Source organism: Diplotaxodon limnothrissa, linkage group LG2 (assembly GCF_057381915.1).
Source record: "Diplotaxodon limnothrissa isolate DT_005_m linkage group LG2, D_limnothrissa_male_GT1.1, whole genome shotgun sequence".
Lineage (NCBI taxonomy): Eukaryota > Metazoa > Chordata > Actinopteri > Cichliformes > Cichlidae > Diplotaxodon > Diplotaxodon limnothrissa.
In genome coordinates this window covers 32413563-32438467 of record NC_140597.1, presented here as the reverse complement: position 1 = coordinate 32438467, position 24905 = coordinate 32413563, and the positions used below count along the sequence as shown (strand labels likewise).

Here is a 24905-nt window from a genome sequence, read left to right as displayed (position 1 = left end):
TTCTGAAATACTGATAATTGTGAACAAATAAAGAAATAGAAACTGAAGACGATAAAATACTCTGGTATTTAAAGTATGGACACCGCACCGAATTTTTAACATATGGAAATGAGGCTATAGGAAGCAGTACTACTAATGTTGCTATCCGTTGTTCTGAAGTTAAAGAACTCGATATCTGAAGCACACTGACTACCATCAGATGCCTTAAAAAAAAGTCATTTATAAGACCTGTTAGGGTTGTTCTTTTTTGTTGTGAAGTTAAGCACGAAGGCAGTGATAACATGTGACATAAACTGAAACGTATATTAACACATCCAACATAGCAGCTACCTTTGAGATCTAAAATGTCATTATCAGCAAAGAGATTTTTTTTAGTGAATTTAAAACATCTTACACACACTTAAAATATATTAAAGCCATCTAACCTCTATCGGAGAGTCTGGTTCATCCAGGATGCTCTTTTCACTCTGTATCCGCTGCATCGTTCCTGTAGAACTGGGGTCCATTATCAGCACGTTCTGACTACCAGCTCTGCCGAACTTACAGTCACTCTTTCTGGAGTCAGTCGTCCTGCACACCTCGTAATTGTACACATGGGGAAGAGTCCCTGTTCCCAAAGTGTCTGAGTAACGTGGTGGATAATACGGAATGACAGGCAGGTTGGAGTGATACAGGATGCGAGACTGTCTCCACCTGTAGATTTTGACTGATATAATAACCACTAAACACGTGATGAAGAGGAAGGAAACTACAGCCAGAGCCAAGACTAAGTAAAAAGTCAGGTTGTCATTGTACTCCTTGCCATGTGTCAACTCAGTGAACTCCGACAGCACTTCAGGGAAGCTGTCCGCCACCGCCACGTTAACAACGACTGTAGCTGAACGAGAGGGCTGTCCGTTGTCCTCCACTATAACAGTCAGTCTTTGTTTGACAGCATCTTTATCAGTGACTTGGCGGATAGTTCTGATTTCTCCATTCTGTAAGCCCACTTCAAACAGCGCCCTGTCTGTGGCTTTCTGCAGTTTATAGGAGAGCCAGGCATTCTGTCCAGAGTCCACATCAACAGCCACCACTTTAGTCACCAGATAGCCCACATCTGCTGAACGAGGCACCATTTCAGCCACCAGAGATCCACCAGTCTGGACTGGGTACAGAACCTGAGGGGGGTTGTCGTTCTGGTCCTGGATCATTATTTTCACGGTCACGTTGCTGCTGAGTGGAGGAGAGCCTCCATCCTGCGCTTTTACGCGGAAGTGGAAATCTTTGATCTGCTCGTAGTCAAAAGAGCGCACTGCATGGATGACTCCACTATCTGCACTAACAGACACATACGAGGAGACTGGCACTCCGTTAACGGAGGAGTCCTCCAGCATATAAGAAACACGGGCATTCTGGTTCCAGTCAGCGTCTGTGGCTTTGACTGTGAATATAGAGAGACCTGGTGTGTTGTTTTCTACAATGTAGGCCTCATATGAGCTTCTCTCAAAGACAGGTGCGTTATCATTAACGTCTGAGATCTGTAAGGTGAGAGTGACACTCTTGGAGAGGGAGGGCACTCCCTCATCAGAGCAGGTCACAGTGATGTTATACGCAGACTTTGTCTCTCTGTCTAAATCACTGTCTGTTATTAATGTAAAGAAATTATTTGATGTTGATATAATTTTAAAGTGATCATAGTCATCCAAAAAGCATCGGACTTTGCCATTTTCATTTGAATCTGGATCTTGGACGTTCATCATCGTCAGAACAGTGCCCGGTTTAACATCCTCAGCTACAGTGGAAGACGCTGACATAATATTAATTGCTGGTGGGTTATCGTTTGTGTCCAGCACCTCAATCAGAACTTTACACACATCAGCGTTACCGCCTTCATCTGACGCTTGCACATCTATTTCAAAATGGCGAAATTTTTCGTAATCTAGTTCTCCCACTAATGTAAACATCCCACTTTTTTCGTCTATATTGAATAACTCTAGTGCTCCCTTTGGAGCATTAGAAATTGAGTATCGCACCTGCCCATGTAGACCTTCATCGGCATCAGATGCGGTCACGGTCGTGAGAATAGTCCCTTTAGACGAATCCTCCTTTACATTTGTCTTATATTCTACTTGAGAACAAACAGGCGCATTGTCATTTGCATCCAGAACGGTCACAATAATTTCAATGGTTCCGGAAAGCTGCGGATTACCACCATCTAAAGCAGACAACACTAAAGACACACGGTCCTGCTTTTCTCGATCGAGAGCCTTCTTTAAAACCATTTCAACATTTCTACTGCTACCGATCCGATAAGGATTTAGAATGAATATGTCACTTTGACTAAGCGAATAGCCCTGAAGCCCGTTAGTGCCCACGTCATCATCAATAGCTTTTTCTAAAACAAATTTCGACCCAATTTGAGCCATCTCGCTTACATCAAATTTCATTTTGCTGTTTTTAAAAACTGGAGAATTGTCATTAACGTCAGTGATCTCAACAGTGATGCTATAAAATTGCATAGGATTCTCCAAAATTATTTGAAAATCAAGAGCGCAGGGCGTCGTCTGCCCACAGAGCGCTTCTCTGTCTATTCGCTCTTTTATTAGAAGGACTCCCTTTTCTTTATCGAGCTCGACGTGTTCTGTACCTTCTCCTGTATATATACGAGCTCTTCCTGATTTAAGTCGTTTCACATTTAAACCTAAATCTTGTGCTATGTTACCGACCAAAGATCCTTTCGCCATTTCCTCAGGAATTGAGTAGCTGACCTGGCCAAAAACCATGCAGAGAGAAAGAATCGAGAAAAATAACATTAATCCGACTTGCCGTGTCATTGTTCAGTCAGTTTCCCTTCCAAACAAAGAAATGTGGAATCCGTTATCCAAAAAAACAAAAAACAAACAAAAAAAAAAAGATTTTAGACACAAACTTCAGCAAATAGAAACAATAAAAACTCCAATGAATGCTGAATAGATTCCTGGTGTCTCCGACTTTGATAAAATCTTCATCCAAACTGTGCCTTTCTGATATGTTCTCCTTCCTCTGTGACATAACGAGGTGGTGGGAAGGTACTGCTGTAATATGCACTAAAATCTCAGCACACTGGTCATCAGCGTCCCCGTGAGTCGGATGCACGGAACTACATAAACTATTATACACAGACATTCTTTTTTGGCTCATGTTTCATGCGATTGATTACTATATTTGGTTAGATATGTGAACACTAGAAAGAAATAACTTGGTCCATAAGACAGTGAAATGTCTTATTTGTGTTGCAGAAGAAAAATTTGGGTATTTTGATTTCCTGCTTTATATCCAGACAGAAACGAGAGCAAGCCAGCTATTGAAACAGATCAAAACAGGACGAGAGACAATAAAGCAAAACACCAACAAAGTGCGCTGAATTTTGCTTTCTGTGGTACTTACTGGCACAAAACGGAAAGACAACAAAAAAAGCATGTTTAACATTTAAAACTTAAATCCACATGAGCAATTATTAGTTTAAAACATTATTGTTTTCAAGTGTTCATTCTAAAGTCCATAGCAAAAATTATGTAAATATTAAGTAAATGGCTTATTATTGTGATTCACACAAAGTATCAACGGAAAAAAAGAATACACAAAAATCTTTAGACTGTTATAATGCAAAAAGTGCAACAAGGATTTGACTATAAAATGCAGGACTAAGTGCAGCAGGTGCATTGCAATACATTCCATGTACATCTACCCCATAACGAATTAAGCAGCACTTCAAATGGGACGATTAACTTTTAATTAAAGGAGCTGTCAACGACTTATGTTTCTGAAAACATCTGATGAATTACCATGACGCAATTGAATCCATTAAAATACACAGACACAGGTTATGGTCAGTATTTCAGGACCTCACCTCTAGAGGAGAGTCTGGTTCATCCAGGATGCTCTTTTCACTCTGTATCCGCTGCATCGTTCCTGTAGAACTGGGGTCCATTATCAGCACGTTCTGACTACCAGCTCTGCCGAACTTACAGTCACTCTTTCTGGAGTCAGTCGTCCTGCACACCTCGTAATTGTACACATGTGGAAGAGTCCCTGTCCCCAAAGTGTCTGAGTAACGTGGTGGATAATATGGAATGACAGGCAGGTTGGAGTGATACAGGATGCGAGACTGTCTCCACCTGTAGATTTTGACTGATATAATAACCACTAAACACGTGATGAAGAGGAAGGAAACTACAGCCAGAGCCAAGACTAAGTAAAAAGTCAGGTTGTCATTGTACTCCTTGTCGTGGGTCAACTCAGTGAACTCCGACAGCACTTCAGGGAAGCTGTCCGCCACCGCCACGTTAACAATGACTGTAGCTGAACGAGAGGGCTGCCCGTTGTCCTCCACTATAACAGTCAGTCTTTGCTTGACAGCATCTTTATCAGTGACTTGGCGGATAGTTCTGATTTCTCCATTCTGTAAGCCCACTTCAAACAGCGCCCTGTCTGTGGCTTTCAGCAGTTTATAGGAGAGCCAAGCATTCTGTCCAGAGTCCACATCAACAGCCACCACTTTAGTCACCAGATAGCCCACATCTGCTGAACGAGGCACCATTTCAGCCACCAGAGAGCCACCAGACTGGACTGGGTACAGAACCTGAGGATGGTTGTCGTTCTGGTCCTGGATAAATATTATTACAGACGCATTGCTGCTGAGTGGAGGAGAGCCTCCATCCTGCGCTTTGACTTTGAATTTAAGTTGTTTAATTTGTTCATAATCAAACGAGCGTACTGCGTGTATCACTCCAGTTTCAGAATTTATTGACACAAAAGAAGAAACTGAGCTTCCACTGACTTCAGCATCGTCTATAAAATATGAGATTCTCGCGTTTTGATTCCAATCATGATCTCGTGCGCTGACTGTGAATATTGACCCCCCCGGGACGTTATTTTCAACGACATAGGCCGAATATTTAGGTTTGGTAAAGAGCGGCGCATTATCATTCACATCAGAAATTTTTAGATGCAAATTTGTTTGTGTAGAAAGGGGTGGTGACCCTGAATCGGTTGCAGTTATTGTTATATTGTATTCAGGTTTTGTTTCTCGATCAAAAGCTACATCTGAGAGCAAATTGTAATAATCGGTCAAAGAAGACTGGATTTTAAATGGGAGATTAGAATCTATTGAGCACGTTATATGACCATTTCTTTCTGAGTCTGCATCTTTAACATTAAAAACAGCTATAGTTGTACCCGGAGAAACATCCTCTGAAATGATGCTCGAAAATGACATTATACTTATAAGAGGCGCATTATCATTTATGTCCAGGACCTCAACGACAACTTTGGTTGCATCACTCAGTCCTCCCTGGTCTTTGGCGATCACTCTTATTTCATACTTCTTGTCTTTTTCAAAATCAATGTTATCAACAACAGTAATTTTTCCGGAGGAACTATCAATTTCAAATTTTTCCGCGGATTTCCCCTTTACGTTAGAAAACGTGTAGGAAACCAAGCCATTTGAACCACTGTCTGCATCTGAAGCATTCACTGTAGTTATATAGGTGCCTATTGGCGCATTTTCTGCTACAGTAGCTTTATATAGCGATTGATTAAAAACAGGAGGATTATCGTTGGCATCAAGAACAGTGATCTCTATGTTCACTGTACCAGATCGCCGTGGAGTTCCTCCGTCTACTGCAATCAGCTTTAAGGAGAGGTGTGGGTTCAACTCTCTGTCTAAAGGCTTCTGTAAAATCATTACAGCGAATCTAACTCCGTCGGCGTTAGAGAGCTGCTTTAAGACAAAATTATTATCAGGGGACAAAACATAATTTTGCAAGCTGTGAATTCCTGAATCGGGGTCATATGCGCTTTCTAAATCAAAATGAGAACCCACTGTAGCAGATTCACTAATTTCTAGTTTAATCACGTTACTTTTGAACGTCGGTGCATGGTCGTTTATGTCTAATATTTCTACTGTCACTCTGTGCAGTTCAATGGGATTTTCTAAAATAATTTCAAAGCTTAAACTGCATGGCATTACGTCTCCGCAAAGCTCTTCTCGGTCAATTCTCTCCTTCACGACTAGAATCCCTTTGTCTGCCTTCAGCTCTGTGTACTGACTGGTTTCTCCGCTCACGATCCGGGCCCGGCCAGAACGGAGCCTTCTCAGATCTAAACCGAGGTCTTGTGCTACATTACCGATAAGAGAACCTTCCTTCATCTCCTCTGGTACTGAATAACGGATTTGGCCTCTGATGGTGGAAATCATGAAGACAAAGATGAAGAGAAGCCATGTCGTTGTTTCACACATCAGCCGTTTTCGGAATGGCTGCTGCTGTATCCCCATGTTGCTACTAAAATAAATCCAAAACACGACTTGAGATCAGTCGGTCACACATAAAAAAAGCAAATTGGATCCCAGTTCAATGGCGATGCGCCTTTAACTGTTAAAACGGTTGGATTGCTATTAAACAGGCAGATTCACTGCGACTCTCTCCAACGTCTCTCTGAATAAAGATTGGTTTTAGACCTCTCCTCTTTCTCTCGGCTGTCTGTAACAACACCACAGCGTTTTCCTGATCAACAGCGTCCCTTAGAGTCCAAACCGAGTAGAGAAGCGAATACACTGCAAATGCATAAAAAACAACTATGCAACATACTGCGGGAACAGAACAACTCAACTATAGATTAGTTGCAAATAATATTAACAGAAGAAATATATAGCACCAGATGTAGCATAAAGACACATACTGTATATCAAATGAGACCAAAGGCGATATATAACAACTTTAGAAGAATAAGCTTTAATTAGCTCTAAACTTCTAAACACTTTAAAGAGATAGTGAAATAAATACAAAGGTTAAAGAAGAGCAGTGATTACAAGGAAAAGCCGGTATATTTAGTAGACAAACCTCAAAAGAACAAAAACAGGAGGAAACTGTAAATATTTATGAATAATATTTAGTACATTTAAAATGTGGAAAAACATCGGCATAATTTGTGTATCCCACTTCGCTTGGCAGTGTAATAATTATAATCAAAATACTGATAATATGTTAATAGAAAATATAACATCACGATATTGTTTGAGAATATAGATAGGATAATCATTTTTAAAGTTCTTCACGTGAATGCAAAAACTATGTCAACTGAGGGAAAGTAAGTGTACTGTCCATGGTGCTGAAAACGAAAACTTACTGTGCCACTAAGCTAAAGCGCTGAAAAGGAAAAACTAACCTCTAGAGGAGAGTCTGGTTCATCCAGGATGCTCTTTTCACTCTGTATCCGCCGCATCGTTCCTGTAGAACTGGGGTCCATTATCAGCACGTTCTGACTACCAGCTCTGTCGAACTTACAGTCACTTTTTCTGGAGTCAGTCGTCCTGCACACCTCGTAATTGTACATATGTGGAAGAGTCCCTGTCCCCAAAGTGTCTGAGTAACGTGGTGGATAATATGGAATGACAGGCAGGTTGGAGTGATACAGGATGCGAGACTGTCTCCACCTGTAGATTTTGACTGATATAATAACCACTAAACACGTGATGAAGAGGAAGGAAACTACAGCCAGAGCCAAGACTAAGTAAAAAGTCAGGTTGTCATTGTACTCCTTGTCGTGGGTCAACTCAGTGAACTCCGACAGCACTTCAGGGAAGCTGTCCGCCACCGCCACGTTAACAATGACTGTAGCTGAACGAGAGGGCTGTCCGTTGTCCTCCACTATAACAGTCAGTCTTTGCTTGACAGCATCTTTATCAGTGACTTGGCGGATAGTTCTGATTTCTCCATTCTGTAAGCCCACTTCAAACAGCGCCCTGTCTGTGGCTTTCTGCAGTTTATAGGAGAGCCAGGCATTCTGTCCAGAGTCCACATCAACAGCCACCACCTTAGTCACCAGATAGCCCACATCTGCTGAACGAGGCACCATTTCAGCCACCAGAGAGCCACCAGTCTGGACTGGGTACAGAACCTGAGGAGGGTTGTCGTTCTGGTCCTGGATAATTATTTTTACACTCGCATTGCTGCTGAGTGGAGGAGAGCCTCCATCCTGTGCTCTGACCAAAAACGTAAGCTCTTTAAGTTGTTCATAATCAAATGAGCGAACTGCGTGAATAGTTCCAGTTTCGGCATTAATGGACACATAAGAAGAGGTTGGATTGCCACTGATCTGGGTTTCTTCGAGAAAATATGATATTCTAGCGTTTTGATTCCAGTCACTGTCTCGTGCGCTGACCGAAAATATGGACATTCCCGGGGAATTGTTTTCTGTAATGTAAGCAAGGTAGCTGTTTTTATCAAATAATGGCGCATTGTCATTAACATCAGAAATTCTCAGTCGTAAAACTGTTGTGCTTGACAAGGATGGCGTTCCTGAGTCACTCGCCCTTACAGTTATGTTATACTCAGGTTCAAGTTCCCTGTCAAAAGCTGACACTGTTATTAATGCATAGTAATTAGTTATTGTGGATTTCACTTTAAACGGGAGAGCGCTGTCTGTTGCGCAGCTAATTTGACCATTTTGTTCTGAGTCTGCATCTATTACGTTTATTATTGCGACTGTGGTGCCAGAGGGAGAATCTTCCGGCACAGGACTGGAGAATGACATCACATTTATAACTGGTGCGTTATCATTGACGTCTATAATCTCAATTAGAACTTTGCTCGAATCTGTTAGACCTCCTTGGTCCGTAGCTTCAATCATAATTTCGTGTTTCTTTTCTTTTTCATAATCTAGGTGCCCTGCGAGTGTTATAGTTCCCATAGCTTCATCTAAATGAAATATGTCAGCCAGCTGTTCTTTCATGTTTGAAAATCTATATGTAACAAGACCGTTTGACCCGATGTCTGCATCGCTTGCATTCACTGTCGTGATGTAGGTACCTCTTAATGAATTTTCCAAAACGGCAGCCCTGTAGAGAGACTGGTTGAACACTGGAGGGTTATCATTAGCATCCAGCACTGTAATATCTATATTTACAGTACCAGATCTATGCGGAGTTCCACCGTCTATAGCGATGAGCTTCAGTGATATTTTTGGCTCACTTTCTCTATCTAACGGTTTTTGTAACACCATCTCAGCATATTTTCTACCATCTGGACTTGAGTGTTGTTTCAGATCAAACATGTCATTTGTGTTTAATATGTATTTTTGTAGACCATTACTGCCCACATCTGCGTCCTCGGCGCTGGCCAATAAAAATCGCGATCCCAGTGTCGCAGACTCGCTAATTTCAAATTTCATTTCTTCCTTCCTAAATGTCGGAGAGTTGTCGTTTATGTCAGTTATCTCTACTGTTACTCGGTGCAGATCCATGGGATTTTCTAAAATAACCTCAAAGCTGAAGCTACATGGTGTTACGTCTCCACAAAGCTGCTCTCGGTCTATCCTCTCGTTCACGACTAAAATGCCTTTGTCTGTTTTCAGCTCCGTGAACTGGATGCTTTGTCTGGTCACAATACGGGCACGGCCAGAACGAAGCCTTTGCACATCCAGACCGAGATCTTGAGCTACATTTCCAATAAGAGAGCCCCTTTTCAGCTCCTCTGGGATTGTATACCTGATTTGTCCAAACACGATGTGACTGAGACAGCCCAGAAACAGCAGAAAGGGCCATACTGACCTGAAATTCAAACGCCATTTTACACACGACCGAGGCGAGTTTTTAAACGCCATTGCACACACAAAAAACGAAAATTGCACAAAATCCTTTTGTAAACGATCCACAAAGAACAAAGGCTGTTATATCCAGTATCCTTTGATTTTTAAGTCCTTGCTCTTAACGGATTTGTGACTGCAGCTCTGAATGCGAAGCCCACCGTTTATTTTCGATCCTCAGCAAACGGGAAAACGGAAGCCTCTGCCTCCACCAAATCAGCGCTGAATACTAGTTTCTCTGACCAACAGCGTCCCTTACTGTCCAAATACACGAATATCACAAACACGAAAAGGAAAAAAGTGATTTCAAAGCACTTTGCTGATTAAAAAATGTAAAGCAGAAATCACACATCTGTCTTTTAACTACAATGCAATAAAGTCTTATGCAGAAATACCAGTGAGACAGTTGTTTTAAAATATAACAATAACTACTTAAATTAAAACAATAGATCTTGCTCCCCTTTTCAAAGTGAATTAAGCAGCACGTTAAAAGGGGAGTGTGAACCTTCAAGCAGTTGAGCTGTCCAAGAGTTGTGGTTCTGAAAACGCACCATGGGTTACCAGAAATGTGAGCGATGAAATGTGGTATAACGTAGAATAAACCTCTAAAGAATGTAGGCATAAACTTAATTATGTCAAAGTCCTCACCTCTAGAGGAGAGTCTGGTTCATCCAGGATGCTCTTTTCACTCTGTATCCGCTGCATCGTTCCTGTAGAACTGGGGTCCATTATTAGCACGTTCTGACTACCAGCTCTGCCGAACTTACAGTCACTCTTTCTGGAGTCAGTCGTCCTGCACACCTCGTAATTGTACACATGTGGCAGAGTCCTTGTGCCCAAAGTGTCTGAGTAACGTGGTGGATAATATGGAATGACAGGCAGGTTGGAGTGATACAGGATGCGAGACTGTCTCCACCTGTAGATTTTGACTGATATAATAACCACTAAACACGTGATGAAAAGGAAGGAAACTACAGCCAGAGCCAAGACTAAGTAAAAAGTCACGTTGTCATTGTACTCCTTGTCGTGTGTCAAATCAGTGAACTCGGATAGCACTTCAGGGAAGCTGTCCGCCACCGCCACGTTAACAATGACTGTCGCAGAACGAGAGGGCTGCCCGTTGTCCTCCACTATAACAGTCAGTCTTTGTTTGACAGCATCTTTATCAGTGACTTGGCGGATAGTTCTGATTTCTCCATTCTGTAAGCCCACTTCAAACAGCGCCCTGTCTGTGGCTTTCTGCAGTTTATAGGAGAGCCAGGCATTCTGTCCAGAGTCCACATCAACAGCCACCACTTTCGTCACCAGATAGCCCACATCTGCTGAACGAGGCACCATTTCAGCCACCAGAGAGCCACCAGTCTGGACTGGGTACAGAACCTGAGGAGGGTTGTCGTTCTGGTCTTCAATATTTATTCTAACTGTGGTATTGCTGCTTAAAGGAGGGGAACCCCCATCCTGTCCTTTTACATAAATGTGTATAGTTTTAATTTGTTCATAGTCAAATGATCGTAGTGCCTGTATAACTCCGCTTTCTGCGTTTACTGATATGTAAGTAGATATAGGACTACCATTTAACTCGGTATCAATAAGCAGGTAAGACACGCGTGCGTTCTGTCCTGAGTCGGAATCGCGTGCTTTAACGGAAAACACAGACAATCCCGGTGAGTTATTCTCCATAACAGACGCTTCATAATAACTCTGTTCAAATATCGGGGCATTATCATTTACGTCTGCTATTCTAAGTGTTATTGTCTTGTTTGTTGAGAGGGGTGGGCTCCCTTCATCCACTGCCGAGAAAGTTATATTATAAACAGGATTACGCTCCCTGTCGAGCACACCGTTTGTGACCAGAGTATAATAATTTTTTAGAGATGAATGAATTGCGAACGGAATATTGCTGTTTACTGAGCAGTCTACTTTTCCATTTTTGCCTGAATCCAGATCTTTGACGTTTATGATAGCCACGGTAGTCCCACTAGGTGAATCCTCAGCAATAGCATTAGAAAACGAGGTTAATGTTATTAAAGGAGGATTGTCATTGACGTCTATAACCTCAATTATCACATTTGTTGATGTGCTCTGTCCACCTTGATCTTTTGCCTGTACCCCAATCTCATATAATTTATTCTCTTCATAATCAATTATACCAGTTACTGTTAAATCGCCGGTATTTTCGTCCAGATGAAATAGTTCAGCAACATTACCGGACATTCGATTAAAATGATAAGTAACATGGCCATTTATCCCTTCATCTGCATCTGTTGCGCTAAATCTCACTACTAACGTTCCTCTTGGGACATTTTCTTTAACAGAAGCCTTGAAAATTGATTGCATGAATACGGGAGCATTGTCGTTTGTATCTCGCACAGTTACGTGTATTTTTAAGGTGCCTGAACGCTGTGGTTCACCTCCGTCCACAGCAGTTAGCGTGAGGAGCAGCTTTCCTTCTTTCTCTCTATCTAAAGGTTCAGAAAGATAAAGCTGTGCATATTTATGACCATTTGGGCTAGATGAGACCTTTATATTAAAATGTGTTTTGGGGTGTATTGTATAGCCGTGTAGAGCGTTAATGCCAACATCGGGGTCTGTTGCACTCACTTGCAATATTTCGGTTCCTGGAAGAGCTGATTCCAGGATTTCTAAATGCATTTCCTTCTCCTGAAACGCAGGGGCATTATCATTAACATCCAGTACTTCCACAACAACGCTATGCAGTTGAATTGGATTTGTCATAATCATTTCCAAATTCAAGCTGCAGGGCGATGTCTGTCCACAAAGCTGCTCTCTATCTATTCTCTCTCCCACGACCAGATTTCCTTTGTCTACATCCAGCCTAATATACTCACTGCTGTCACTGATAACAATTCGGGCACCGCCTGATTTCAGTCTTTTAGCGTCGATACCTAAATCTTCAGCCACATTTCCCACAAACGAGCCCTTCCTCATTTCCTCTGGAACAGAGTAGCGGATTTGGCAAATTGTCGCGTCGATGAGAACAACAAGGATGAAGGCCCGTACTTGCCATTTAACCGTGCGAGCGATCCTGAAAGAATGCATATTTCTCAATCAATTAATCCAAGTCCACGTAGAAGAATGTCGACAAAAGGCTTTTAAACTGTCGATATCGTCCTTCTCTCTATGCAGTTGTAATCCACAGTTTGAGACCGAATGTGTCCGCCTAAAATCAGTGTCGAAAAAAAGCGACTGTCTTGCTCTTCTACTGTATATTTAGAAGAGTACAGAGGGTGTAAAGCTTTAAATGTGCTGTAAAGACCAACAGCGGCCCTTAGAGTCCAAAGTAAAAATAACAAGTGATGTGAACAAGGAAGGAGAAATAAACTTGTATGGAAGTAACAATTCAGGAGTGAATTAACACTAAAATGAAAACAACAGATGATGCTTAAATACTTCATGTGAGAAACAGGAAAAGAGTAGTGCAGCACTCTTCTGTAAAAGAAATAAACTCAAACATATACTCTGATTACAGTAGACATCTTGAGAGTGGTTTGTAGCCGCAAGCAAAATGAATAAAACTTAAAGAAACAACGTACATACTTTAAGGAAATCAACTTTTAAAGTGACTTATGTAACTGAAGTCAAACTGATTAGAAAACAAACTAAAGAGTATTAAACTATTCCAATATAATTGACTGAACGTTAATAAAATCAATGGATCAATAAACTGACCTCTAGAGGAGAGTCTGGTTCATCCAGGATGCTCTTTTCACTCTGTATCCGCTGCATCGTTCCTGTAGAACTGGGGTCTATTATCAGCACGTTCTGACTACCAGTTCTGTCGAACTTACAGTCACTCTTTCTGGAGTCAGTCGTCCTGCACACCTCGTAATTGTACACATGTGGCAGAGTCCCTGTTCCCAAAGTGTCTGAGTAACGTGGTGGATAATATGGAATGACAGGCAGGTTGGAGTGATACAGGATGCGAGACTGTCTCCACCTGTAGATTTTGACTGATATAATAACCACTAAACACGTGATGAAGAGGAAGGAAACTACAGCCAGAGCCAGGACCAAGTAAAAAGTCAGGTTGTCATTGTACTCCTTGTCGTGGGTCAACTCAGTGAACTCCGACAGAACTTCAGGGAAGCTGTCCGCCACCGCCACGTTAACAATGACTGTAGCTGAACGAGAAGGCTGTCCGTTGTCCTCCACTATAACAGTCAGTCTTTGTTTGACAGCATCTTTATCAGTGACTTGGCGGATAGTTCTGATTTCTCCATTCTGTAAGCCCACTTCAAACAGCGCCCTGTCTGTGGCTTTCTGCAGTTTATAGGAGAGCCAGGCATTCTGTCCAGAGTCCACATCAACAGCCACCACTTTAGTCACCAGATAGCCCACTTCTGCTGAACGAGGAACCATTTCAGCCACCAGAGAGCCACCAGTCTGGACTGGGTACAGAACCTGAGGGGGGTTGTCGTTCTGGTCCTGAACTATTATTTTAACTGTCGCCACTGAACTCAGAGGAGGGGATCCAGCATCGCGTGCAGTTACATTAAATTCAAACCACTTGATCTGCTCGTAATCAAACGATCTCACTGCATGAATAACACCGGTATCTGAATTTACTGAAACCAGCGAAGACACAGCCAGCCCATTAATGTCCCTCTCCTGCAAAAAGTAAGAAACTCTGGCATTTTGGCCCCAGTCTGCATCATTAGCACTCACGGTAAACACAGAAAGTCCAGGAGAGTTGTTCTCTGCGACAGTTTTAGCGTATTCTGAATGATCAAATTTGGGTGGACTGTCATTGACATCAGATACTTTTACGTTGATGTTCTTACTGCTTGACAGAGGCGGGGAACCCTGATCAGACACAGTTATGGTGAGATTATACTCAGGGATACTCTCTCTGTCTAAATAGTCTTCAGTTACTATGGTGTAGTATCCCGTTAGTGAAGACTCGATTTTAAAAGGTACGTCAGAGTTAATGGAGCACTTGACAGCACCGTTGCCATCAAAATCTTCGTCATCCACGTTAAGAACAGCTATCGTTGTACCTGGAGGAGAATCCTCAGATATCGAGTTCGAAAATGACATGAGCTGTATTGTAGGGACGTTGTCATTTTCGTCAGTTATTTGAATGATAACTTTACATGTATCAGAATAACCTCCATGGTCACTAGCCTGCACGTTCAGTTGATAAGTCTTAGATTTTTCAAAGTCGAGTTTACCTGCGACTTTAATCTCTCCAGTTTGAACATTTACTTCAAAAAGCTGTTTCGTCTCTTTTGCAACGGGAGGGATAGAGTATGTTACCTCTCCGTAGTGGCCCTTATCCGGGTCATTTGCACTCACAGTGGTTATCACGGTTCCTTCGGGAGAATTCTCTTTGATATCTGCTTTATAAACAGCCTGGCTGCACACTGGCGAATTATCATTAGCATCCAGCACAGTAATATGTATACGCACTGTCCCTGATCTCCGTGGCTCCCCGCCATCTGAAGCAATCAGTACGAGACTGTGAGTCTCCTCTTTCTCTCGGTCTAACGGGTTTTGTAAAACCATTTCAACAAACCTGCCTCCATCCGGCTGGTTTTGCACTTCTAGCTTAAAATGATCAGAGGGCTTAAGTGTGTATTTTTGAATGTCATTAACGCCAACATCGGAGTCATCTGCACTCAGCAGAGAAAACCGAGTCCCTAATGCAGCGTTTTCAACAATATTTAAGTTGATTTCGTCTTTTGGGAACAACGGACTGTTATCATTTATATCTGTCACCTCCACTGTCACACGATAAAGCTGGATAGGATTTTCTAAAATCACCTCGAAGCTGAAGCTACAGGGCGTCGTCTTTCCACACAGTTCCTCCCGGTCGATTCTCTCTTTAATAACAAGGATGCCTTTGTCTTTGTTTAAATCCACATACTGTCGGCCTCCTTTTGTAATAATACGAGCTTTACCTGAAATCAGCCTCGCAACATCCAAGCCTAAATCTCTCGCAATGTTTCCGACAAACGATCCTTCGGCCTGCTCCTCCGGGATGGAATACCGAGCCTGACCAGCCACTGCGCGCAGCTCGATGAGACAAAGAATCAACACCAGCGCTTGCCGTCGGCCTCTGTCAGCCATTATCCACATGGAGGCCATCATAAATCCAACAGTGCAGACACAGCGATTGTTTTTTAACTTCGAAGTGATGTTATTAATCTAAAAACTCCACACATTTATGTATTTTCAGCAAGGAGACTCCCGGAGAGATTCTACACTTGAATCCGTGACGGAACAGAGAAGCGTCTCGCTTAGTATTATAACACTGAGTGAATATAAAAGGGAGGACCGCTGTATTAAGGGTCTGACACAAACTCAGTGACGCATCAACAGCGGCACTCAGAGTTCATTCACGGAAATGTATCTTGTGGAAGCTTAAATATTTTTATATTCCAGAAATATTTGATTGACAAAGTGAAGAATAATTAGAGAAGAGCTCGAAAGAAAAAGGAGCATTAGATTCTCAAACAATCTTCAGGGCCTGTTCAAACAAAGTGTCTTCAGTATGAGATGACAATGTTACCAAATCTAACTTAACTTTAATTTTCTTACCATCTCAATTCATTATTTAAAATAAAAAAAATAAAAACTACAACACTGAATATTAGCACTTCAATAAATGACATAAAACAGCATGAACGTTACATGGACAAAAAAGTAGAACAGTCTAAATGATTACGGATAGTCTGGAAGTGAGGTTAAATGGTAAAAATGGTAAATGGCCTGTATTTATATAGCGTTTTTAATAGTCCCTAAGGACCCCAAAGCGCTTTACATATCCAGTCATCCACCCATTCACACACTGGTGATGGCAAGCTACGTTGTAGCCACAGCCACCCTGGGGCGCACTGACAGAGGCGAGGCTGCCGGACACTGGCGCCACCAGGCCCTCTGACCACCACCAGGAGGCTACGGGTCTTGCCCAAGGACACAACGACCGAGACTGTCCGAGCCGGGGCTGGAACCGGCAACCTTCCGATTACAAGGCGAACTCCTACCGCTTGAGCCACGACCGCCCCAAGCTCTCTTTTAACAACTTTTCTATTTAAAGGGTCTATTTTGATTCCTTTCTTACTGCTACAAAAACACAGAAATATATGGCTTATTGATTACATTAGAGAAACTTCATTGAAAAAAGTTGCAAAATCATCAACAAACCCTTTAATGGTTGAAGTATTTGTTAAATAATATCATAATATGGATGAATATGACTGCCAAAAAGAACAAAGGGTAAATAAAGTGCCATTTTAACAAAGTATTTATTTTATTTCCGTTGATAATAATAAGCGAGGTTAAATGAAAGAAAATATTATAATAACTGGGCCATTTAAACAGGCGTCGAAATAAAATGGGTCAGTTGACCGTTTCAGCACCACAGACAGCGACACTAACGCGCATCTGGAAGATTCAACCTTAACGCCACACATTCTCTCTCTCTCTCTCTCTCTCTCTCTCTCTCTCTCTCTCTCTCTCAAACACACACACACACACACACACACACACACACACACACACACACACACACACACACACACACACAAGGGAAAAAAAGGATCTTAATAGTTTAAAAAAATGACTCACCAAAGTAGACATTTGAGAACAGTTGCCTGACAGTTGCTTGTTTATTTGGGGTACATCGTCTCCAGCTCCATCCACACTCACTAAACTTTGACTCATCGGTTGCATATATTTCATGTCACTTTTTCTGGAGTCAGTCGTCCTGCACACCTCGTAGTTGTACACATGGGGAAGAGTCCTTGTCCCCAAAGTGTCTGAGTAACGTGGTGGATAATATGGAATGACAGGCAGGTTGGAGTGATACAGGATGCGAGACTGTCTCCACCTGTAGATTTTGACTGATATAATAACCACTAAACACGTGATGAAGAGGAAGGAAACTACAGCCAGAGCCAAGACTAAGTAAAAAGTCAGGTTGTCATTGTACTCCTTGTCGTGTGTCAACTCAGTGAACTCCGACAGCACTTCAGGGAAGCTGTCCGCCACCGCCACGTTAACAATGACTGTAGCTGAACGAGAGGGCTGCCCGTTGTCCTCCACTATAACAGTCAGTCTTTGTTTGACGGCATCTTTATCAGTGACTTGGCGGATAGTTCTGATTTCTCCATTCTGTAAGCCCACTTCAAACAGCGCCCTGTCTGTGGCTTTCTGCAGTTTATAGGAGAGCCAGGCATTCTGTCCAGAGTCCACATCAACAGCCACCACTTTAGTCACCAGATAGCCCACTTCTGCTGAACGAGGAACCATTTCAGCCACCAGAGAGCCACCAGTCTGGACTGGGTACAAAACCTGAGGAGCGTTGTCGTTCTGGTCCTGAACTATTATTTTAACTGTAGCCACTGAACTCAGAGGAGGGGATCCAGCATCACGTGCAGTTACATTAAATTCAAACCACTTGATCTGCTCGTAATCAAACGATCTCACTGCATGAATAACACCGGTATCTGAATTTACTGAAACCAGCGAAGACACAGCCAGCCCATTAATGTCCCTCTCCTGCAAAAAGTAAGAAACTCTGGCATTTTGGCCCCAGTCTGCATCATTAGCACTCACGGTAAACACAGAAAGTCCAGGAGAGTTGTTCTCTGCGACAGTTTTAGCGTATTCTGAATGATCAAATTTGGGTGGACTGTCATTGACATCAGATACTTTTACGTTGATGTTCTTACTGCTTGACAGAGGCGGGGAACCCTGATCAGACACAGTTATGGTGAGATTATACTCAGGGATACTCTCTCTGTCTAAATAGTCTTCAGTTACTATGGTGTAGTATCCTGTTAATGAAGACTCGATTTTAAAAGGTACATCAGAGTTAATGGAGCACTTGACAGCACCGTTACCATCAGAGTCTTCGTCATCCACGTTAAGAACAGCTATCGTTGTACCTGGAGGAGAATCCTCAGATATCGAGTTCGAAAATGACATGAGTTGTATTGTAGGGACGTTGTCATTTTCGTCAGTTATTTGAATGAAAACTTTACATGTATCTGAAAAACCTCCGTGGTCACTAGCCTGCACGTTCAGTTGATAAGTCTTAGATTTTTCAAAGTCGAGTTTACCTGCGACTTTAATCTCTCCAGTTTGAACATTTACTTCAAAAAGTTGTTTCGTTTCTTTGGCGACATGAGCTATAGAATATGTTACCTGTCCGTTTACCCCTTTATCCGGGTCATTTGCACTCACAGTGGTTATCACTGTTCCTTCGGGAGAATTCTCTTTGACTTCTGCTTTATAAACAGCCTGGCTGCACACTGGCGAATTATCATTAGCATCCAGCACAGTAATATGTATACGCACTGTCCCTGATCTCCGTGGCTCCCCGCCATCTGAAGCAATCAGCACGAGACTGTGAGTTTCCTCTTTCTCTCGGTCTAACGGGTTTTGTAAAACCATTTCAACAAACCTGCCTCCACCCGGCTGGTTTTGCACTTCTAGTTTAAAATGATCAGAGGGTTTAAGTGTGTATTTTTGAATATCATTGTTAGCAACATCAGCGTCATCTGCATTCTCGAGAGAGAAGCGAGTGCCTAATGCAGCATTTTCAGCAATTTTCAAGATAATTTCGTCTTTTGGGAACAACGGACTGTTATCATTTATATCTGTCACCTCCACTGTCACACGATAAAGCTGGATAGGATTTTCTAAAATCACCTCGAAGCTGAAGCTACAGGGCGTCGTCTTTCCACACAGTTCCTCCCGGTCGATTCTCTCTGTAATAACAAGGATGCCTTTGTCTTTGTTTAAATCCACATACTGTCGGCCTCCTTTTGTAATAATACGAGCTTTACCTGAAATCAGCCTCGCAACATCCAAGTCTAAATCTCTCGCAATGTTTCCGACAAACGATCCTTCGGCCTGCTCCTCCGGGATGGAATACCGAGCCTGACCAGCCACTGCGCTCAGCTCGACGAGACAAAGAATCAACACCAGCGCTTGCCGTCGGCCTCTGTCAGCCATTATCCACATGGAGGCCATCATAAATCCAAAAGTGCAGACACAGCGATTGTTTTTTAACTTCGAAGTGATGTTAGTAATCCAAAAATTCAACACGTTTATATATTTTCAGCAAGTAGACTTCAGGAGAGATTCTACACTTGAATCCGTGACGGAACAGAGAAGCTTCGCTCCAAGTATTATAACACTGAGTGAATACAAAGGGGAGGGCCGCTGTATTAAGGGTCTGAACAAATACTCAGTGACGTATCAACAGCGGCACTCAGAGCCCACACAAGGTAATGTAAGTGAAATGCAGAATTACTGAAAAAGGTTAGATCTAAACGCATTTTTTGTTACTAAATAAAATTAATGAGCTAAATATAGAGGCAAAGAAAACAATATATTGCGCATACAATAACCAGAGCATGTTTACATAAATACCTTAAGTATATGATGACAGTGATATAACATTTCATTCAAATTCCATGGAAACTTAATTTCGTTATAACCACCGTAGATATAACAAAAATACTGAAGATTATCTGTACAATCAATTAATAAAAAGTGTGCGATCACGAAAAAAGAGGAGAAAGTAGTTATTTCTATAAAGTTAGAGATGCTTTGGGGGGAAGGGGAAAGAAGAAGGAAAAGCAAATTTCCTATATATTCCATTGATTTATCAGAATTCCCGATTATTTTCATTTCTTTTTCTTTTGCAATCGCCTATGTTGTTCGCTTTCATATTGTAATACAAATGACCTCGTGCTAAAGAGATCCGTATGTTATTAGGTTAATCAGAAACACAATTTGAGAAAGTAAGAATGGCTAATGATTTATGAACCGTTTCACAATTTGATTATAATAAAAATGGATTGCATTTATATAGCGCTTTTCGAGACCCCCAAAGCGCTTTACAATTCCACTACTCATTCTCTCACTGGTGGAGGCAGCTACAGTTGTAGCCACAGCTGCCCTGGGGCACACTGACAGAAGCGAGACTGCCATATCGCGCCATCGGCCCCTCTGGCCATCACCAGTAGGCGAAGTGTCTTGCCCAAGGACACAAGACCGAAACTGTCCGAGCCGGGGCTCGAACCAGCAACCTTCCGATTACAAGACGAACTGCCAACTCTTGAGCCACGATCGCCCCATAATTGATTATGATATTAATGAATACCCCAATCAAATATATTATAAAAAACTGTGGACAATGTCAGCTTCATTAAAAAAAATTATCTGGCCTGTGTTAGCATAATGCCAGTTTTGTTTTTTTATGAATACACAGAGAGTGGAGCTTTGAAGTGTCAGAAATTGTACTACGGACATGGAAGTAAAATGACTTTAAACTTAGACCAGCCTCACGTAACATGCATTACTAAATAAAAATTAAATAGTGGTACAAATAAAAACAATATCCCAACATATGTCACACAGTGAAAATTTGTGTTTGTTTTATCGTTTGTGTTCTCTTGCTCTTAGTGTGTATGAGTGCGTACAGTACTGATTTTATTTGCATGGTTTTACCCTGATATTTATATTGCATGTTTTAATCCACTGTGGACTGGGCGGACAATAGCAGGCACCTTTTGAGGTGTTGGCGTACCCTGAGGTGGCCAATTAGCCACCAAACGGACTTGTTAGAGGAGAGGGTGGGCGCAGAGACAGGAGAAAGGAACGCGTGAAAGCCAGCGTGGTAAAAGACGGACCTGCTGCCTGATCGTGGGTTGCGACGGGTCATTCGGAGACGGACCGGCCAGCGTAACGCGGCGACCAAATCCCAACAGCAACAAGGGCGACAGTGGGAGACGACGCGTCCAATCGACAGCATATGTGAGTATCGCTTTCCCCACTGTTGTGCGCCGGGTGCAGCGCTGTCAGAGGAGGGTCGCAGCGGCCGTGCCGACAACGTTGCTGGCCAGTGTCTGCCTGCTTCATGGTGTTGCTACGAGGGCGGCCACGTTTGCAGTAATCGGGAGCCCCAAGTGTGGAGTGCGGCTGGGCTGTGAGGCGACGCACCCGTCAGAGAGAGACAGGGCCGAGATATGAAGTTGCTCCTTGGCTTTCTGGCTGTCGTGATCTCTATTTCGGAAAAGGAAATCCTCTCCTGGTTCTAAATACAAGGAACACTTGTCTGAGCGTGGCCGGACAGTGGTATCACGGAACTGTGGGGGGAATTTTAGTGTATGAGAAACATCGTATTGTATTATGTCTTGAATAGTGTATATTTATTCCTGTCAGCAGGGATTTTAACATACAGAGAACGTTTTTATTGCACAAGTGTCTTTTAAAAATGTTTTGTTAATTCCGTTTTTCCTTCCTTCTCTGGAATAAATGCTGTGATTAAGACCTGCTCAGTCTCGGTGCCCTGAACGCTGATTCACTTGCTCCCCTCCTCCTTGTATGAGAAAGAAATTTCTGGTGGGGCATTTAGACCTACCAGCTTTAGTAGCTACACATAGGGAGAATGAAGATTTTAAGTACTGAAAAATTACTTAAAATGCGTCAACCAAAAAAATCAGGACCACAGACAGCTACACTAAGCCGATTTTTAAAAACCTTCACTAACATTTAAACGTGCGTGCTGAGCATGAGAAAATGGAACATGAAAGACTAGATTATCACTCACCAGAGTAGACATCTGGGAACAGTTGGCTGACAGTTGCTTATCCACTTGTGGTACATCGTCTCCAGCTCCATCCACACTCACTAAACTTTGACTCATCGGTTGCATGTATTTCATGTCACTCTTTCTGGAGTCAGTCGTCCTGCACACCTCGTAATTGTACACATGGGGAAGAGTCGCTGACCCCAAAGTGTCTGAGTAACGTGGTGGATAATATGGAATGATAGGCAGGCTGGAGTGATACAGGATGCGAGACTGTCTCCACCTGTAGATTTTGACTGATATAATAACCACTAAACACGTGATGAAGAGGAAGGAAACTACAGCCAGAGCCAAGACTAAGTAAAAAGTCAGGTTGTCATTGTACTCCTTGTCGTGGGTCAAATCAGTGAACTCCGACAGCACTTCAGGGAAGCTGTCCGCCACCACCACGTTAACAATGACTGTAGCTGAACGAGAAGGCTGCCCGTTGTCCTCCACTATAACAGTCAGTCTTTGTTTGACAGCATCTTTATCAGTGACTTGGCGGATAGTTCTGATTTCTCCATTCTGTAAGCCCACTTCAAACAGCGCCCTGTCTGTGGCTTTCTGCAGTTTATAAGAGAGCCAGGCGTTCTGTCCAGAGTCCACATCAACAGCCACCACTTTCGTCACCAGATAGCCCACATCTGCTGAACGAGGCACCATTTCAGCCACCAGAGAGCCACCAGTCTGGACTGGGTACAAAACCTGAGGAGCGTTGTCGTTCTGGTCCTGAACTATTATTTTAACTGTCGCCACTGAACTCAGAGGAGGGGATCCAGCATCACGTGCAGTTACATTAAATTCAAACCACTTGATCTGCTCGTAATCAAACGATCTCACTGCATGAATAACACCGGTATCTGAATTTACTGAAACCAGCGAAGACACAGCCAGCCCATTAATGTCCCTCTCCTGCAAAAAGTAAGAAACTCTGGCATTTTGGCCCCAGTCTGCATCATTAGCACTCACGGTAAACACAGAAAGTCCAGGAGAGTTGTTCTCTGCGACAGTTTTAGTGTATTCTGAATGATCAAATTTGGGTGGACTGTCATTGACATCAGATACTTTTACGTTGATGTTCTTACTGCTTGACAGAGGCGGGGAACCCTGATCAGACACAGTTATGGTGAGATTATACTCAGGGATACTCTCTCTGTCTAAAAAGTCTTCAGTTACTATGGTGTAGTATCCCGTTAGTGAAGACTCGATTTTAAAAGGTACATCAGAGTTAATGGAGCACTTGACAGCACCGTTACCATCAGAGTCTTCGTCATCCACGTTAAGAACAGCTATCGTTGTACCTGGAGGAGAATCCTCAGATATCGAGTTCGAAAATGACATGAGCTGTATTGTAGGGACGTTGTCATTTTCGTCAGTTATTTGAATGATGACTTTACATGTATCTGAATAACCTCCGTGGTCACTAGCCTGCACGTTCAGTTGATAAGTCTTAGATTTTTCAAAGTCGAGTTTACCTGCGACTTTAATCTCTCCAGTTTGAACATTTACTTCAAAAAGTTGTTTCGTTTCTTTGGCGACATGAGCTATAGAATATGTTACCTGTCCGTTTACTCCTTTATCCGGGTCATTTGCACTGACAGTGGTTATCACGGTTCCTTCAGGAGAATTCTCTTTGACTTCTGCTTTATAAACAGCCTGGCTGCATACAGGTGCGTTGTCGTTAGCATCCAGCACGGTAATATGAATATGCACTGTCCCTGATCTCCGTGGATCCCCGCCATCTGAAGCAATCAGCACGAGACTGAGAGTTTCCTCTTTCTCTCGGTCTAACGGGTTTTGTAAAACCATTTCAACAAATCCTACTCCATCCGGCTGGTTTTGTACTTCTAGCTTAAAATGATCAGAGGGTTTAAGTGTGTATTTTTGAATATCATTGTTAGCAACATCAGCGTCATCTGCACTCTCCAATGAGAAGCGGGTCCCTGATGCTACACTTTCAGCAATTTTCAAGCTAATTTCGTCTTTTGGGAACAACGGACTGTTATCATTTATATCTGTCACCTCCACTGTCACACGATAAAGCTGGATAGGATTTTCTAAAATCACCTCGAAGCTGAAGCTACAGGGCGTCGTCTTTCCACACAGTTCCTCCCGGTCGATTCTCTCTTTAATAACAAGGATGCCTTTGTCTTTGTTTAAATCCACATACTGTCGGCCTCCTTTTGTAATAATACGAGCTTTACCTGAAATCAGCCTCGCAACATCCAAGCCTATATCTCTCGCAATGTTTCCGACAAACGATCCTTCGGCCTGCTCCTCCGGGATGGAATACCGAGCCTGACCAGCCACTGCGCGCAGCTCGATGAGACAAAGAATCAACACCAGCGCTTGCCGTCGGCCTCTGTCAGCCATTATCCACATAGAGGCCATCATAAATAAGACGGTGCAGTAACAGTGACTCTTCTTATTTTCAAACAGATGTATTTAAAAAAAAAAAATCACATTTCCATATTTCAGGCAAGGATATTCCAGCAGGAATTCTACACCCTACCGTAACGGATTAGAGCAGCGTCGTTCAAGCAGAGAAACACTGAGTAGGGGAGGACCGCTGTATCACCGATTTGGACGGAAAGTCAGTGATGTATCAACAGCGGCACTTAGAGCCCATTTACGGTAATGTCTGTGTTATAAACATGATCAGGACACATGTAATCGTTGTATCCAACAGTGA

General features: G+C 42.6%; 8 protein-coding genes across 10 annotated transcripts in view; all 8 read right to left on the bottom strand.

The window, feature by feature from the left end:
* Nucleotides 1–24905, bottom strand: part of LOC146638834 (protocadherin gamma-A11-like) — a 227557-nt gene that overhangs the window by 123102 nt on the left and 79550 nt on the right. The gene's annotated exons all lie outside the window — the stretch shown is intronic.
* Nucleotides 411–2818, bottom strand: LOC146638855 (protocadherin gamma-A2-like). The gene has a single exon (XM_085373972.1). The coding sequence runs from the start codon at nucleotides 2811–2813 to the stop codon at nucleotides 411–413; it is 2403 nt and encodes an 800-aa protein (XP_085230098.1). The 5' UTR covers nucleotides 2814–2818.
* On the bottom strand, nucleotides 3818–6483 carry LOC146638854 (protocadherin gamma-A7-like). Its single transcript, XM_085371276.1, has 2 exons — nucleotides 5925–6483; nucleotides 3818–4637 (listed from the first exon to the last, which is right to left on the bottom strand). The coding sequence occupies exons 1-2, from the start codon at nucleotides 6293–6295 to the stop codon at nucleotides 3857–3859; spliced, it is 1152 nt and encodes a 383-aa protein (XP_085227402.1). The 5' UTR covers nucleotides 6296–6483; the 3' UTR covers nucleotides 3818–3856.
* LOC146638853 (protocadherin gamma-A7-like) lies at nucleotides 6596–9954 on the bottom strand. Its single transcript, XM_085373961.1, has 3 exons — nucleotides 9242–9954; nucleotides 7186–7954; nucleotides 6596–6607 (listed from the first exon to the last, which is right to left on the bottom strand). The coding sequence occupies exons 1-3, from the start codon at nucleotides 9619–9621 to the stop codon at nucleotides 6596–6598; spliced, it is 1161 nt and encodes a 386-aa protein (XP_085230087.1). The 5' UTR covers nucleotides 9622–9954.
* Nucleotides 10114–12810, bottom strand: LOC146638852 (protocadherin gamma-A2-like). The gene is made up of 3 exons (XM_085371264.1): nucleotides 12310–12810; nucleotides 11650–11651; nucleotides 10114–11020 (listed from the first exon to the last, which is right to left on the bottom strand). Exons 1-3 carry the CDS (start codon nucleotides 12661–12663, stop codon nucleotides 10234–10236), a joined length of 1143 nt encoding a protein of 380 aa, XP_085227390.1. The 5' UTR covers nucleotides 12664–12810; the 3' UTR covers nucleotides 10114–10233.
* On the bottom strand, nucleotides 13273–15774 carry LOC146638851 (protocadherin beta-16-like). Its single transcript, XM_085373949.1, has one exon. It carries the CDS (start codon nucleotides 15712–15714, stop codon nucleotides 13273–13275), a length of 2442 nt encoding a protein of 813 aa, XP_085230075.1. The 5' UTR covers nucleotides 15715–15774.
* LOC146638850 (protocadherin gamma-A6-like) lies at nucleotides 16684–19587 on the bottom strand. Its single transcript, XM_085373938.1, has 2 exons — nucleotides 17194–19587; nucleotides 16684–16689 (listed from the first exon to the last, which is right to left on the bottom strand). Exons 1-2 carry the CDS (start codon nucleotides 19585–19587, stop codon nucleotides 16684–16686), a joined length of 2400 nt encoding a protein of 799 aa, XP_085230064.1.
* Nucleotides 21944–24888, bottom strand: LOC146638849 (protocadherin beta-16-like). Its single transcript, XM_085373925.1, has 2 exons — nucleotides 22193–24888; nucleotides 21944–22015 (listed from the first exon to the last, which is right to left on the bottom strand). The coding sequence occupies exons 1-2, from the start codon at nucleotides 24605–24607 to the stop codon at nucleotides 21944–21946; spliced, it is 2487 nt and encodes an 828-aa protein (XP_085230051.1). The 5' UTR covers nucleotides 24608–24888.

Coding starts and splice junctions, on each gene's coding strand:
- LOC146638855 (XM_085373972.1), bottom strand. CDS start 2,813: ATGACACGGCAAGTCGGATTAATGTTATTTTTCTCGATTCTTTCTCTC.
- LOC146638854 (XM_085371276.1), bottom strand. CDS start 6,295: ATGGGGATACAGCAGCAGCCATTCCGAAAACGGCTGATGTGTGAAACA. Junction 4,638..5,924: donor ATTGAACTGCACAGAGTGAC/AGTAGAAATATT, acceptor TGCGTCTGTAAT/AATATTTATCCAGGACCAGA.
- LOC146638853 (XM_085373961.1), bottom strand. CDS start 9,621: ATGGCGTTTAAAAACTCGCCTCGGTCGTGTGTAAAATGGCGTTTGAAT. Junction 7,955..9,241: donor ATGGATCTGCACCGAGTAAC/AGTAGAGATAAC, acceptor TGCGAGTGTAAA/AATAATTATCCAGGACCAGA.
- LOC146638852 (XM_085371264.1), bottom strand. CDS start 12,663: ATGCATTCTTTCAGGATCGCTCGCACGGTTAAATGGCAAGTACGGGCC.
- LOC146638851 (XM_085373949.1), bottom strand. CDS start 15,714: ATGATGGCCTCCATGTGGATAATGGCTGACAGAGGCCGACGGCAAGCG.
- LOC146638850 (XM_085373938.1), bottom strand. CDS start 19,587: ATGGCTGACAGAGGCCGACGGCAAGCGCTGGTGTTGATTCTTTGTCTC.
- LOC146638849 (XM_085373925.1), bottom strand. CDS start 24,607: ATGATGGCCTCTATGTGGATAATGGCTGACAGAGGCCGACGGCAAGCG. Junction 22,016..22,192: donor GTTCCCAGATGTCTACTCTG/GTGAGTGATAAT, acceptor CCCTATGTGTAG/CTACTAAAGCTGGTAGGTCT.